Below are 16,114 nucleotides of genomic sequence, written 5' to 3' on the forward strand. Positions count from 1 at the left end.
GTGAGACAGAGGGAGACATTCTGTCTCTTACCGACTGTTAGAGACTAGTCCCCAAATATGATAAAAGCCCAGAAAGAACATGCTGGAGACATTCTTCCCAGATTGACCTTTTGCTGACAAACCTGGACAAGAGGACCTCAGTAGGACAGTCATAGGGCCACCTAGTTCCTTTGACCATCCCCTCTCTTCCTGAGAACCCCGACTTGATTGTTTGGAGGCCTTGGCTCCCCGACGCCATCCTCCCCAGCACCGACGGCAGCAGACTTTGCTGAGAACATGGCGAAGCTCTTGCTTGAAAGGCCAGTCACACGCATCTGTGGGAGGAGGCCGCGGCCGCAGTGAGGCCTGGCCTCTTACGGGTGGCCTCACCTCCCACCCCTCAGCGAGTGAGTGGCACTTGGCATTAGTCAGGCCGCCCTGCTCACTTAATATTTCACTCCCTCAACAACTGTTTTCCTAAATCGGCTCTAAAGAGCCTTAGGAAACAAAAGAGGTGTGGGCATGAACCAGTCTTCCCCCCAAAGCCTGGGGTGAGATTTTCAACGCTGGGTATGGAAAGGGCCTCCCGCTGCATGCAGCCGCTTGGTGCAGGCACGAGGCCCTCACCCTTAAACGCTGCACACTGTCCGCGGCGTCACAGAAACCAGTGATTATTCCAGCCAAGCTGCCAAGGAGAGGGTGGGCTTGAGCACTCGTGACACCAGACCGCCAATGAAACGCAAACCCGCTGCGATTTCCCGGCTCCTCGGTCCCCACAGTAGGGTCCCCGAAACCCCAGAGTAGCTGCCAGCTGAATTTGCATGCACGAAAAATGGCCTGGACCTAAGGAGCCTCCCCAAATCCCTGCACTGAGTCAACGGAATCCCACAGCACTGAGGTCTCTGACAGCTTCCCCCAGTGGGCGGGGCTGGAATTTGGCGCTCGCTGGGTCTCAGGCCCCTCCCTCCCCAAGCAGATGGCACCGGGACTGGTGTCGGGTTGACACAGTAAATCAGTGACATGCAGATGGGAGCCCAGCCCCCAGCCCAGGGGACTCTGACTGCTTCTGTGACCCGGGTCGCCTCTTTGTGCAACAGAACAGTCCCGCGATACCGTGCCAGAAGTTACACTTTTATTTAACATTTAGAGGATTAACATATAGTTACAAGGTCAATATAAGCCTTCCAATGGAAGCACTTTATTTGGTTTAATTCCATCTCCAGAGACACATGGGCAATTCCATAACCTTTACAATGGCAATGGGCCGTTTACAACACTGAAATGCCTCCAAAGTTTAGAATTAGTGCAACACACACAGATAAACCAAGAAGTTTAAAGGTGCTCGACACCAGGTTAAAATAGAATTTTGGATCACTTTTTAAAGTTTTTTGATATAAGCACAGGAGGCAGAGCCAGTAGGAAGTATGAAGTCGACATTTCTGGAAAAATACTTAGCATCAACATAACTTTTTCATGTTCAGTAAACTTTCCCCCAGTAATTACAGATGTTACCAAAGGCATTAGAGGCCTCTATGCTACTGCTGGACAGGCAGGCTGCTTGCACCCAAAAGCTTCAGGATGATCGTGATACAAACCCGAAGGAAAAGCCCATTACAGCTTTCCATGCCTGTTTATTTTTTCCTATCCTGCAAAGGAAAAATTGGGTAAACAACAAGTTCCTCTCTTTCATTTTGTTTAAGTTATTTTCAGGGTAGCTTCTTTAAAAATGAGTTATTCTTACAGCACAACAATATTCTAGCATTGGTGGAGAAATGACGGGCAGTGGATACGAGGGAAGGCTGAGAAAGAAGCACATGGGAAATTCCACGTTTCTACTCTATGTGAACTGCTCTATAATAATATATAGATGATTTCACAGTAGGATTCCCAGAGTAAATGATATACCTCAACTATCCTATAATAACTTATTTCCTTTACTAAGCCCAGCTGGTACAGCATTGCGCTTTCCCCATAGCCACACAGACTGTCAGAGAAGCAAACACCAAGGTTAACATTGAAAAGCACTCATTATGCATTCTTTTTTGGACACAGGTGGTGCAGAGAAAAAAAAAGGCACAGGGGATACAAGAGGATACCAGCATATTCTATATTGGGTTTAACAGACATTAAAAGAACAAATTACTGCAGTTTATGTCTTTTCCCCTAGGTTGTAAGAAATTAATCTATCCTGACCCCTAATACGAAAGATGCAATGCACATGCATTCCCAAGGCTCTAAAATCAGATTTAAAAAATATGTTTAGCATCCTTGTAGAGTGAAGAGTGGGCAGCTCGACTTGGTGAGATTCAGAAGTTGCTGGAGACACCCGGTCACCCTGCCACTGGGACTGTCCGTAGGAACCACGCACCTGCTGGTTTGCAGGGACACGGGTGAGGCCCTGACTCTTCTCGCCCTTTGGCATCCTGGCTTCACCGTCATCTGCCAAGACGGTCCTCTCATGAGACTCAGGAGCATGTGACAATGGGGCCGCCCCTTGGGTGTTAACGGAGCGGCCCCCAGACGCCCACAGCTGCAGAGGCTCGCTCCGGGGAAGAAAGAGTGAGGGGGTGTCTCACGCTTGCTCAAACCTGAAGCCACTTCCTCTTCCCCTGCTTGCCCTTGGTATTTGCTTCCTCAGGGTTTCTTGTCACCAAGGGTTGACTGAGCCACCCTCAGAGGCTGGTGTGTGGTCAACCCTGGTTTGCCGAGAGGAACCGTTTTCCTACCACTGAACAAAGGCCCAACCCTCAGGACCTGTCCTTTCTGTCCTTGTCCCTTCGGCTCCTGTAAGATTTGCTTGTCTTGATTCATAAGTGTTGAGAAGCAATGAAGACGCTCAGGGTGACCTCCTAGTTACCAAAAGCCAAACCAGAGAGGAAAGATGCTGGTGGCATCCTTGGGCTTCTGACGGCATCCTCGCGCGCAGAAACTCACAGCCAGTGATTTCTCTGGGCTGTTTCTGCGCCGAATAAGTAGAGAAGCTCTGCTGCTCTAAGGCATGAGTGACCACAGGGTACATGACCTCATGTCTTCCTCAAAGATCCATAAGAGGAAGGAAATTTAGCTCAAAACACAAACTTGATTAATTCCGCTTGGCCTGGAGAGCAGGTGGGAAAACGTGGAAGCTGTAGCCACAGGATCACTTGATGGACCACAAGAAGCACAGGGTCTTTGGTGATGAAAGCACTAGAATCCTAAGATGCGGATCTTGGACTTCATGGAAAGGGGAGAGTCTTCCCTTGGCAATGAGCTAATGCCGAGGTGAGACCCTCGTTCACGATCTGCAGTTCTCGTTAACAGGTGGCCAACAGGGAGAAGGGGGGGCTGGGGCCTTCCTTGACCCCATGAAAGGTGGACACAGGCAGGACAGCTGGGCTGGCCCAAGAGCTGGAATTTGACTTTCGCTGTGGACTTTTCCAGGCCACTGAAGACAGGGCCCCAAACAAAAATGTGTGTACGTGTGTGTATGTGAGTGTGCGTGTACATGCCCCAGTGCCCGCCACGGACACTCTCAGGCTGTGAAACGTTTCAAGGGCCAGTTGTTTAGTATGAGGTGAGGACGCACAGTCAGGAAAGGACCACCGAATACCCAATGGACTTGGGAGGAGATGAGTATTTTCTAACGTAAAGGACGCGGGGACACGTGAGTGACATTCGGGCGCTCAGTCCAGCTGGTGCAGGCCTGACCCTCCTTGTTCAGATTCGGTTCGTCTCCCCAGGAGACCAGTGGCAAAGTTTTCACGAAAGGCACAGTGTGAATTGTGGACGGGCCGGGATGCACCAGGCGGGCTGAGGGCCGAGGCCCGGGGAGGAGGGACCACGCGTCAAGCCGCCTTCTGCGGCCCCGAGTTGGACGGGGACCGAGACAGGGACAGACCTCCCCGCGAGAGGCAGCCAGTCTGGGCCAGGGGAGGAACCAGGCTACGAGGAACATGCTGTAAAAAGAAAAGAAAGAAAAAGGCAAGCAGCTGCACGTGGGGATGGATGTCGCTTCAGGCTTAGGTTCCGAGGGCCACACACCAGCAGAGCCCCAAGGCGCTGGCGGGCACCCAGGCCTGTGGGGACAAGCAGACCGAAGGGTTTCTCCTGGGAAGGCTCTCCCGAGGCTCTGGCTCCCGGAACCATCTTTAGGAATCTACAACACAAAAGACAGAGAGAGGAAAAGGCTGTTAGAGTGTCTGGCAGCAGGTCAGGGGCGGGCACTCCGCTCCTCAGTGCAAAGTGCACTGCCCTGGGGAGGGGGGGGGGAGGGAGCATTTTTAGAGCAATGGGTTACCACAGGGCGAGTCTGAGATAAGGAACTTTCACGGTTTCATCTGCAATCAGAGCAGCTAGTCTTTCCTTCAGGGGTAAGAGGAGCCGCCCAGGAGATAATGCGCCCAGACACCCGAACTCATCTTTCTCATAAATTGAGTTCTGAGACAGAGAAAGAAACCAGCTTCCCAGAATGATGCCGGAAGCCCAAAGGCCTTGTTCCCTCTCCGACTGACACTCTCAGTTCCTTGGCAGTAAAAGGCAACATCTTTGGTGAAAAGGAAAACCTGTCGCTCAGCATTTACTCTGCAACAAACAGTGAAAGTTCTTCATCTTGAGGGGACAGAAGAGAAACAGGAGGCAGACTCCGCAAGCCCGGAGGTGAACACAGGGTGAGAAACAGAGAAGGTGTCATCATATAAAAGGGGGAAAGGGCAGGATTTTTTGAAAAGCATTTGGCTAGAAAATTCCCCATTATTAAAGACGAAAGAGTTAAATACTCGGATTACACAGAATAATTTTCTCGGAAAGGTGAAAAATCATTTAAAATACACAACACTGAGAAAAATATAACGTTTATTAGAGAGGCAGATACGAGGGTACAACTAAAAGGTGCCAGACAGATTCTTTTCTTGTAGGATAAGGAGAGAGAGAAACAGTCATGTTGGCCATATTCAAACAAAACTTACTCAGAACCCAAGTGTCTACAATAAACTCAAGTGTGGATCAGCCGGCAGGGGGCCTAGCTACCAGTGTAACCGTCCTTCCGGCTCCCCCAGCGGTTACAAAAACAAAAAGGTCATTAGGCATCAGAATCACCAATAAAACAAACAGATAAAAGAGTAAAACATTAAAACAACGAATTCAAGTAATCTTTTTAGTTTTTCTATTGCAGTATATACAAATCTATTGGGGCGGGGGGGCGGTTATGGACATGTTTCACAGAGAGCAATTAAAAAAAACAAAAACAAAACCATGAAAGAGGACAGTCACAATTCAGTTGACCAGTTGGAACTTACTCTAGTCTAACTATTTTGGCAATTATTAAATAGTCACATGGTAGACACCACACACACACAAAAGTGCACTGGCATTACTGACAATAAAACAACTCCTGTTGAGTTATGGGCATCGGAAAGCAGCAGCCCCGCCCACCTGGGATGGGCTTAAGGGGAGGGCAGTGTTTATGCAGCAGGCTGAACAGATTTATAAACACGGCAGGGAAGGAAGGCTTCGACATACATTATTAACCTCTAAGTGTATCTCTAAACAAAAGGAGAAAACTTTATACACAAGCTGAGACTTTGCTACTTTTATTTTAACAGATAACTGTTGGAAGAACACAAAGTATACTTTGGGTGGAAATGGAAATTTGTGACTCTCTGGGAATCAAGACTTTTGCTAATCCTCTGCGCATTGACTAGATGGACCTGAAACTACAAAATATCTTCACTGTTGAGTCACTAGTACATAGATTCATCTGGTAAAGGTACTGAGGCATACAACCTAAAATAATGATCATAATTTATGTGCCCAAATCGCCCCTCCCATCCCCGAAAGCCAGCTGAGCTATTTCCTGAATCAGATTTGCACAACTCTAAAGAGGAGGGGAAAAACAAAAGAAACAACACCAACCAACTTCGTGGAATGCCATACTTTTCAAGTCAGGCTTTTAAAAGACTAATGTTATGCCTCATTTTAAGACATTTTCAGTGCTTAGTTTGCTGTCTCCAATAATTCACAGTCTGGAAATGAGTTCATCACAGGATAGAAAGGTTAGGTTTTAATATCTTAGGGAGTCACTTGGTTACCTGCCCAAAGCTGTGACCCCCCTACTGCTCGTTAAATCCCCATGGTCAGCTGATTTTCTCGCTGCAGTAGTTAAAAGGAAGAACTGAAATGATTCTCCTGAGAGGTCTGGGGTCAGGGTGAGTGGCTTTATTGACATTACGGCAGCAAAGGTATAATAAAGCAAAAGAAATCTGAATTACAAAATTATATTTTTTAAAAAATCAGGCTGGCCAGGGTCGGTTTCCCACTTTTGATATTGGACCACAATTGTGTCAGATGTAACCACTGGGGGAAGCTGGATGTAGGGGATCTTTCTGTACTATCTTTGCAACTTCCTGAGAATCTATAATCATTTAAAAATAAAAAGTGTTTTAAAAATCAGACAGTCATTAAGTAAGGTTACTAAATTCCATCTTGGCGGCCCTTGGGAAATGTAAGAGAGCTTTCTGCTACATTCTGCACCAGTCACCCATGCCTCCTGCCAGCTCGTAGACCCTTGATGTGCTGCTGTCAGTTTTAAAATCAGCTTTAAATTGATCTGACATTCTAAAAGGAGCCCACAGTGTAGAAGCAAGGAGCTAATTTCCTATTTAAGAGTAGGAAGGACATGAATAAATAATTTTCAAAGCCAAATAAAAAGAGAATCTCAACCCCATACCTTTATTCTGACTCACTTTTAGCTGGTTTTCTGTTATTCTGACTCACTTTTAGCTGGTTTTCTGTGATCTCAGGGAAGATTCTAGAAATGAGCACAGCCATTGGGCATGTCACCCATTTCACTACCTATCCTGCCAATTTAAAAATGCAGATCCCCATGTGACCCAGATTCTTTTAAGATGGTGAAACATAAAACGAGCTAGAAATTCTAAAACAGTTTTCAGTAAATTCACACTTTGGGTCTTAAGGATGCCAATGATTAAAAAACAAACCAAAAAACCCTTGAAAAGTGATGTGCTGGGGTCTGTGTGTAGAAGCAGTTGCTTACAAGGGTCTATTCACAGCCCCACCTGGGCAGGTATGAGCGGAATACAGCTCCACTTCCCACAAAACCTCCGACAGAACAGAATGAAGTGCGCTGTTTTTATGTAAGTTTATCTAAACAACACTAGCACATCTGATCAACTCTGTCAATTGGCAGAAGGAAGGAAGATCAGTAGTCATACGTAAAAATCAACTGGTTGGTCGACCAAAGTTTTCCATATTTCAATTGGTTGTTTAGGATCATATAGACATAACCTGAAAACACGGTGATCTAACAATTATCTTAAACATGTTTAAGGAAATATACACACTTTTGGTACCAATCTTATTCTTTACTTATTCTGTACTTCATTGATGACTTCCTTCGAAGTGAATGACTGTAAAATTTAACAAACTAGCGTAGTTCAGTTTATGAAGTTACAAAATGTAACATTCTAAGGTAGTTCAATTTCTGGCAGATACTACATATAAATAAAAGAACTGAAGTCTTCTGCACCCCTAGGATGTGCATGGACTTTTAGATTCAGAAATACGGATTAGAAGCTAGAAGGCAACTTTTTGGTTATCTACAGATGCTGCCCAAGAAGAAATGTTTATCGGATTTCAAAGGACACAGTTGTAAATTGGCAGCTGGCGGCTTTCCAAGTGAAATGTCATTAGCAAGTGAAACTTGATTATCGTCAAAACCAGCCCAGGAAATTCAGGTGTAAGATGCCTGAAAGTCCACCTCGTCCCTAAAGGAAACTGCGACGCTCCCCATTCAGTCTTTTGAAGAACTGCCTGTAACAGTCATAGTTGTGGGAGAAACAACTCCAATGTTTTAAAGTTTTTTGTGTTTTTGGTTTTTTTTAAGTTGTATTAAATATAAGTCTTAGCACCTTTGGCATTTTTGTCCAAATAGACTTCGACGTACGAAGTGGGGACATAACCCTCTTCATCTTCATTTCTCCGGATGCGGGTCCACCCGTCGCCTTTGTCTTCCTCTATAACGTACACTGTTTCTCCTTCAACTACTGAAATGGTTCCTTCGTTCTGACCTGAAAAAGCAATATCAGAGTATTTTAGGCTCCTTGTCAAATCCGGGTTGAGAGCACAGCTTTGCAACGACGAAACAAGTGTAGGAAAAGATGGATGCACTGACCCTTCTGCTCTCCTCCCACACAGAAGCTTCCAGGTCCTCACCTTGCGTCTCTCTAGGACCCTCTTCTAAGTTCTCCTGGGAGCCCTCTCGTTCCTCCCTCCCAGAACAGGAGGAATTTTCCGCAGAGGAAATCTTGGGTCCGCTTCTCTACTCTTCCCTGAAGGTACTCCTATGGCGTCAATTACATCTCTTTACACAGCACCCCGGCTTTTCTTTCTCCTGTTCTGGTTCTCGTCTGAGGTAAGGTTCCACTTCGCCTTCTGCCTGAAGCCCATTTCCACCTTGATGGTACCCGGGCACCTGGAACGCGATAGGGGTGAACCCGGACTCACTGTTTTTCCTCCCAAACTAGATCCTCCTCCCACTTTCCCATTTCAGTGGACATCTCCATCGTCCCAGGAATGCAACTTCAGGGATCATCTGTGATTTCCTCCCCTCTTTGTTTCCAACTTCCAATCAGACACGCGTCTGAGCAGTTTATTGGCTGCAGCATCTCTGCGTCCATTCCTTAATCAAGGCCCCAAACGCCATTTGCTAAGATAATTTCAAAAGACTAGCCACCGTCGCCCAAGCAGTGTCCTGAAAGGCAGACTGTCTAGGGGGCTGTTAATAGCGTTACTGTGGGCGCGGGGCAGGGAGAGGGATGGTGTGGACGTGAAGTAAAACCGGGAACATTGAACCTGGCACTTCTCTTTCTTATTTTGTCACAATGAATATTTAGTTTATTAAAGGTTCTAAAAGTCCTAGAGTAAAGGGAATTCCCTGGTGGTCCAGTGGTTAGGATTCCGTACTTCCACTGCAGGGGGCCCAGGTTCAATCCCTGGTCAGAGAACTAAGATCCTGCAAGCTGTGAGGTGTGGCCAAAAGAAAAAAAAAAGTCCTACAGTAAAGAAATTCATTTATCCCAGGGCTTCTGAAAATGATCTGAGCTCTGATTGCTTCTTTCACATCATCCTTATCAGCATCCTGCAAGATGCTGTTTCAAGGCTCATCAGTTTAGGAAACACTAGGCTAGTCTTTCTAACCAATTTCCCTGTCTTCTAACTGATCCTACACATACGACAATAAATGTCTCAAGGTACAGCTCTGCTTGTGTCAACAACCTGCTCAAATACTTTCAGTAGCTTCTCGACATTTGCCAAATAAAATCCAGATGCTTCTGTTACCCATACCCCCCACTGGCACCGCCTACACCCTCATCTTACCACCTAAGACATCTGAGCGCCAGCCATACAAACCCCATGCCTTCCTCGCTCCATGCTTGGCAGTGCCCGTGCCTCTGACACACTTCAGCATGGAGAGTTCTCCAAATCCCCTTAAGGAAGTGATCTCATCCTCGCGTGAATCCCCCATCACTCTGTACCCCTCCTCTGGTGAATATTGCAGGCAGCCCTCTCTCTACGTGTGTCTGCTTTATTTCCTCCAAAGGTGGATGCCAGAACATACCATCTGCCTCCCACCCTTTCAGGGGTCTTTACAAGACAGAAGTTCTATAAGTATTGAATGAATGGATGAAATAATCATTATTCCATACTATCTGCTGCAATTAAGCTCACTCAAAGTTGTTCAAAAGTACAGACCCAAAGGTAAAATATACAGCCATCGACCAGATCATAATCATAATCACAAATACCACGAGCAGAGCAAAAGAGCAATGAGGGAAAGTTCTGGACGACTTCAAAAGAAAGCCTGATCACAGAAAGAGAAGAGTGACTCAGACAGTTCCCAAAAAGTGGGGAAATTAGGTGACACGCAGTGTTACCTTCGAACGTGTAGAGAGCTTTACACGTCCCTATGGCAGGGAGGGACTCCTCATCATCAAACTCATCGTCGAAATCCGTGGCCAGCACCTTGACCTCACTCTCCTGACTCTGCTCCTCCGTGTAACTGCCATCCGGGCTGCTCAAGAAAGCAAAACACACAGCAACTATAGCCACTGACCCCAGCGAGGACTCGAATTCAGCCCCCGCGAGAGCAAAGTGCTTGCAACCCGCCCCCGTCCCCATCTCCCGACGGTTGTAACTAGGACCATCTTCAATCACCCCGCAGGCTTGGGCACCATCCACGGGGAACTAGACACCTGCACCGTGGGAAACATCACAGGCCAATCATCACAGACGCTTGGGATCTAACAAGTACCTTGTGCTCGTCTCTGATTCCAGAATTGAGAAATAAATACGAAGCCAAAAAAGCAGGCGCCGTACAGATACTGTACCTCTCCCGATCCTGTGCACAGCTGTTGACGGCCGGGGGGTTCTGCACATCGTACATGCCACTCTGCCGACGGGCCTGTTCGCTGCGTGCTGGGAGTCTGCCTTCAACCTCGGCCAGCCAGGCCTGCAAACAGAAGCCATGAAAGACTCTGGTCTGAGCTCAGCTGAGGGCCTGACCATGCAGGCTTCAGGCCCCAAATTTGGGCTGCTCGTTGGTCATTGAAGCAGACTGGAGAAGGACCCCCTGGGGGCAGAGTCTCCAGTTTGTGTGCCTTGACTGTATAAATGTACTCGAAGGCAAAGTTGGAGAAGTACAGGCAAACTTATATTTAGCCACTGCTCATAATGTGGCAGAAAGACACTGGCCTCCGTTACACTCCTGGGCTTTTTAAGCAGCTGTGTGATTTTGGTTAAGTCACTTCTAGTTCCTTCTGGTTCCCAAAATTCTGTGACCATGAGGTCACACTGGGAAACATGAGGGTCCTGCCACACTTAAGCCATGACTCAGTTTGAAAGCCACACTTCCCATTTTTGTTAAGGAGTGTAACATTTTTCTTTTTTTAAATAGTGAAGAAAACTCATACATAGGAAATCAAAGTAGATCAAAGTATCTTCAGCAACATTTGAAATAGTGTAAAAGAGGCAAAAGAATCAAAATGATCAGCAAAGGACATTTCTAGGTTCTAAAATCTCAAATGCTAATACCTTATTGACAGATTCTAGAAAGAATGAAAAAAACCATATTTGACCTTTTATGGCTAGAAATAATCTATTCTGGTTGGAATGCTCAGTTACTAATTTATTTTTCCAGGCTCTGTAGTCTTTACATTTCAAGGGGAAAAAGAAGCCTTCTGTCCACAGCTTTTGAGTGCCCCACTCCCTCCTTAAAAGATTTATTATTTGTGTTTCTTTTTCATTTCTTATCTGTGTTTCCCATTGTTTTTCACATATATCATCTTTTGATAATGGATCCTTTGAAAGAACAATAACATATTTCAATGGTTTTTTCCCCCCCAGAAGTAAACTCTTGTACTTATGATCAATTGATTTGCGACAAAGGGGCCAAGACAATTCAAGGAGGAAAAGGTCTTTTCAACAAATGGTGCCAGGACAACATAAAAAAGAATGAAGGTGGACCTCTACCTTTAACCATATACAAAAATTAACTCAAAATGAACCATAGACCTAAATGTAAAAGCTAAAACTATAAAACTTAGAAGAAAACATAGCATAAATGTTTGTAATCTTGGATTAGGCACTGGTAACTTAGCTATGACACCAAAAGCACAAGTGATAGAAGAAAAAAAAAATGATTCCATCACAATTAAGACTTTTGGGGACTTCCCTGGCGGTCCAGTGCTTAGGACTCGGTGCTTTAACTGCCGTGGCCCGGGTTCGATCCCTGGTCGGGGAACCAAGATCCTGCAAGCCGTGTGGCATGGCCAAAAAAATAAAAACATAAATAAAACTTTTGTGTTTCAAAGGACACCTTGAAGAGAGTAAAAAAACAATCCACAGAATGGGAGAAAATATTTGTAAATCATAGATCTGAAAAGGAATTTGCATCCAGAATATATTTTGAAAATTTTTACACTGATACCAAAGCCAGGCAAAGACACTACATGAAAATTACAAATATCAATGGTCTTTTAAAAATTATCTTTTTGATTCACTGAGATGATGGACGACTGTATATTCCCAATTATACCCACCGTCAACAGGAGATGAAGCAGAACAACTTAAGTGAAACACTTAGATGAAAAAAAAAAAAACAAAACGAATACTGTATACAAATATAACCTTAAATAGTGTCCCTTTTAAGGGACACCATTAAAATAGGATATGCTGAAAAGCTGAACACCCAGTGGATGACAGTGTCTTTTTCCTTTTATCATAACTCATGAGACACCTGATTTTTCCAGCTGCATCTCTCGCAGGGAAAGAAACGCTGTTGATTTACAACCATATGCGTCTCGTGACCCCTCCACCCACTTCTGTTTCTTTTTTTTTTCCAACAAAGCTTTTCCACAACAGCTTTTTCCTACCTCAAATTTCTGGGCCTCCAGTCTCAGTTTTTCTATATTTTGGCTGACTTCTGCTAATTTGTGATCCAAACTGGCGGGGTCTCCCATTTGCGGATTCTTTAGGTAGACATCTTTCATTTTTGTGATGGCATCTCTGAAAAGGAGAAGGGGCAGAACGTGGTAAAGGTTAATGCTGTCGTCAGCCAGTCATATTCTCCCACCACCATGAAAACTACGGGAATGAGGGCGTGGCGAGACTGCACCGCGGTGTGGATTGGAGGGGGATACTGGGTCAGCCTCCCTTCTAAAACGTCTCTATAAGGATTCTGCTACCAAGGTCGGTATGATCCAGAGACCCATGTTTAAATTCCAGTTGCCTTTTCGGAACGAAATCTCCCTCTTGTCTTTAGCGAGTAAGAAACATAAATTAATCCTGCACATCACTTTGCCCTACATAACAAGAGACAAAACCCCAATATTTCCATGTACATGTTTTGCATGCAAACCATGGGTCTCGTGGGCTGCAATGTTTACCTCATGAAGAAGCGCAGGTCATTGCTTTGGGAATTTTAAAGGTTAAGTTAAACAGTTCGATTTCAACGATTTCAACTATTAAGAAACGGAACCCACAGTCGGGATACGTGACAGGTGGGCAACAGAGCCTTAAAGCTACACACTGCAAGATCTCACACTCCTCCTGCAATCCTGTCTGGAAGGCCGCCCGTAGCAGCTCTCTGAAGGTTGTTTCTAGGACCAGAGAGCTCTGCTAACTGGAACCCTGGCTTCAAGGGACTTCAGGAGCATTCGAGTTAAATTTAGAGCAAATGACTCCCTGCCGAGGGTGAGGGGCTAACTTTAATGAGCTTCAGCAAAAGAAACTCTACACCAATCACCCAGCATAAGACCAACAACACAAACTGTATTTTGAGTCATGGGAAATAGTTTAATCAAAAATACAGAAATAGGGGCTTCCCTGGTGGCGCAGTGGTTGAGAGTCTGCATGCCGATGCAGGGGACACGGGTTCGAGCCCTGGTCTGGGAGGATCCCACATGCCGCGGAGCAACTAAGCCCGTGCACCACAACTACTGAGCCTGCGCGTCTGGAGCCTGTGCTCCGCAACGAGAGGCCGCGACAGTGAGAGGCCCGCGCACCGCGATGAAGAGTGGCCCCTGCTTGCCGCAACTAGAGAAAGCCCTCGCACAGAAATGAAGACCCAACACAGCCAAAAAAAAAAAAAAAAAAAAAACAGAAATAAGTGGAAGAGAATTTCCACAAGTCCTCACCACCCCTCCACCTGCCCCCTTGCCTCTGAGCCCGTGTTGCCCCTTGGTGGGCACAAGGAACCCTCTGTTCTTCCCTAAGACCACATCTCCACGGGAGCCCTCCACCCACTTGCCCTCCCAGCCCACTTACCTCGCTCTACTTTCTTTTATTTCCACTGCATGTATCTCTTCCCAACATTATATGACTTGTTATTATGCTTATTGTTTATTGTCTGCCTCTCCCACCTAGAACAGCAGCTCTCCGAGGAGCTCTCTGGGCTCAAGCCCTTTACGAACATGATAAACCCCCAGTGACTGGACCACGCCTGGTGCACTATAGATGCTCACTAAGTATTTGTTACATGAATAAATGTCCCTACCACAAACAAACTGCAAGGTCATCCACATGTACACAAGTCTTCTCTTGACTTCATGGCCTATACCTCCAGTACCCTATTTCTCTGCAAAACTTCTCAAAAGAGTTGTTTAAAATCACTATCTCCCATTCCTCTTGCCCAGGTCTCTCCTAATCAATCTCTGCAGGTTTTTCAATTTTGTTAATCATTTCAAGGAACCAACTTTTGGCTCTGTTCATCCTCTCTGTTGAATGTGTGATTCTTTCTATTTCATTAATTGATACTCTTTCCTTTATCGTTTCCTTTCTTCTATTTTCTTTGGTTCAATTTGCTATTCTTTTTCTAACTTCTTGAGATGGATGCTTAGCTCATTGATTTGCAGCCTTCTTTGTTTCTAATATGTATTGGAAGCTTTAAATTTCCTTTTACAAGCATGGCTTTAGTGACATCCCAAAAACGGAGATGGAGAATGTACATTAAGGTTAAGGCTCAGTTCTGTTTCATATATTTTCTAGTATCTATGATGACTTCTTCCTTAATCTATGTGTTACTTAGAGCCACATTTCTTTCTCTCTTTTTTTTTAAGCAGTAAAAACAGATTTTATTTAAAAAACACAAAAAACAAAAAACAATTGCAATCGGGGAAAAGACACCTCAGTTTAGAGCTGGGTTCAATTCCTAATACAGTAAAGATAGCTGGGGATTTTTAGCCAATGAGCAGAATGAGGGGCTCAGTGGATGGAAAATCAAAGGTGAATGGAGTGATTCCTGCTAAACCAACTTAACAGGATTCTTCCTGATGTCATGCCAGAGTGATAGATAACAAGGGTGGGGAGCCTTTCTAACTTGACTGAGCAGGCTTCTTGCTATAACTGAGCCAATGCGGAGAGCCACATTTTATTTTATTTTATTTTTTAATGGGGTATAGTTGTTTTACAATGCTGTGTTAGTTGAGAGCCACATTTCTTTTTTTTTTTTTTTTTTTTTTTTAATAAATTTATTTATTTATTTATTTATTTATGGCTGTGTTGGGTCTTCGTTTCTGTGCGAGGGCTTTCTCTAGTTGCGGCAAGCGGGGGCCACTCTTCATTGCGGTGCGTGGGCCTCTCACTATCGCGGCCTCTCTTGTTGCGGAGCACAGGCTCCAGACGCACAGGCTCAGTAATTGAGAGCCACATTTCTTAATTCCTAAATTTTTGTTATTGATATCCAGCTTAATTGCAGCCTTCAGAGAACATACCTGGAATGATGTCTATCCTTTGATGTTTGTTGAGATTCATTTTATACAACCAGGATATGCCCAATTTTTGGAAATGTTCTATGTGTGCTTGAAAAGAATGTGTAGCATGCAGTTATTGGATATCTGTGTATTAGGTCAGTTTTGTTAATTATATTGTTCAAATCCTCTATCCTGACTCTCTGCTAGTCTATTCTATCAATTACCGAGAAAAGTGCATTAAAAATCTCCCACTATAATGATGTATTTGTATTTCTTGTACTTATGTCAGAAGGTTGATAGCATAACCTTTTCTATATTTTGAGGTGATGCTATTATGGTTCTACAGATTTAAAATTGTATGTCTTCTTGGTGAATTGAGCCATTTGTTATTTGAATCATTTATTTTATGAAGTTGATCCTCTTAAGCTGAATAGTTTGGGGTGTTTTTTGGCCTGAAAGTCAGTCTTCTCACACCAGTTTTCCTTCTGGTCGGTACCTGCACGGTCTGTCTTTTTCCATTTTTTTTTTTTTAATTAATTAATTAATTAATTTTTGGGGGGCTGCATTGGGTCTTCGTTGCTGCGCGCAGGCTTCTCATTATGGTGGCTTTTCTTGTTGCGGAGCACGGGCTCTAGGCATGAGGGCTTCAGTAGCTGTGTCTCGCAGGCTCTAGAGCACAGGCTCAGTAGTTGTGGCACATGGGCTTAGTTGCTCCACGCCACGTGGGACCTTCCCAGACCAGGACTCTAACCCCTGACCCCTGCATTGGCAGGCAGATTCTTAACCACTGCGCCACCAGGGAAGCCCCATCTTTTTCCAGTCTTTACTTTCAACCTTTCTGCACTTTATGAGTTGGACGTGTCTTTTGTAACTAGCATACATGTGGGTTTTAG

The 16,114-nt window shown here is 45.0% G+C and overlaps 1 protein-coding gene across 13 annotated transcripts in view; it reads right to left on the reverse strand.

Moving 5' to 3' along the window:
• Nucleotides 1-1,097: 1,097 nt before the first annotated feature.
• The window catches only part of FNBP1 (formin binding protein 1), a 143,851-nt gene continuing 128,834 nt past the window's right edge, over nt 1,098-16,114 (reverse strand). For 6 of the 13 annotated variants that reach the window (XM_057547937.1, XM_057547935.1, XM_057547933.1 and 3 more), the window contains 4 exons: nt 12,405-12,537; nt 10,362-10,483; nt 9,909-10,045; nt 4,793-8,042 (listed from right to left, as the gene is read on the reverse strand). In XM_057547937.1, the coding sequence (XP_057403920.1) occupies nt 7,864-8,042; nt 9,909-10,045; nt 10,362-10,483; nt 12,405-12,537 (571 nt within the window). In that variant the 3' untranslated portion in view covers nt 4,793-7,863. Of the gene's footprint in view, nt 4,115-4,792; nt 8,043-9,908; nt 10,049-10,361; nt 10,484-12,404; nt 12,538-16,114 lie in introns of those variants that run through there. The other 7 variants (XM_057547936.1, XM_057547934.1, XM_057547932.1 and 4 more) reach the window with 2 other exon arrangements.

This window comes from Balaenoptera acutorostrata, chromosome 6 (assembly GCF_949987535.1).
Source record: "Balaenoptera acutorostrata chromosome 6, mBalAcu1.1, whole genome shotgun sequence".
Classification (NCBI taxonomy): domain Eukaryota; kingdom Metazoa; phylum Chordata; class Mammalia; order Artiodactyla; family Balaenopteridae; genus Balaenoptera; species Balaenoptera acutorostrata.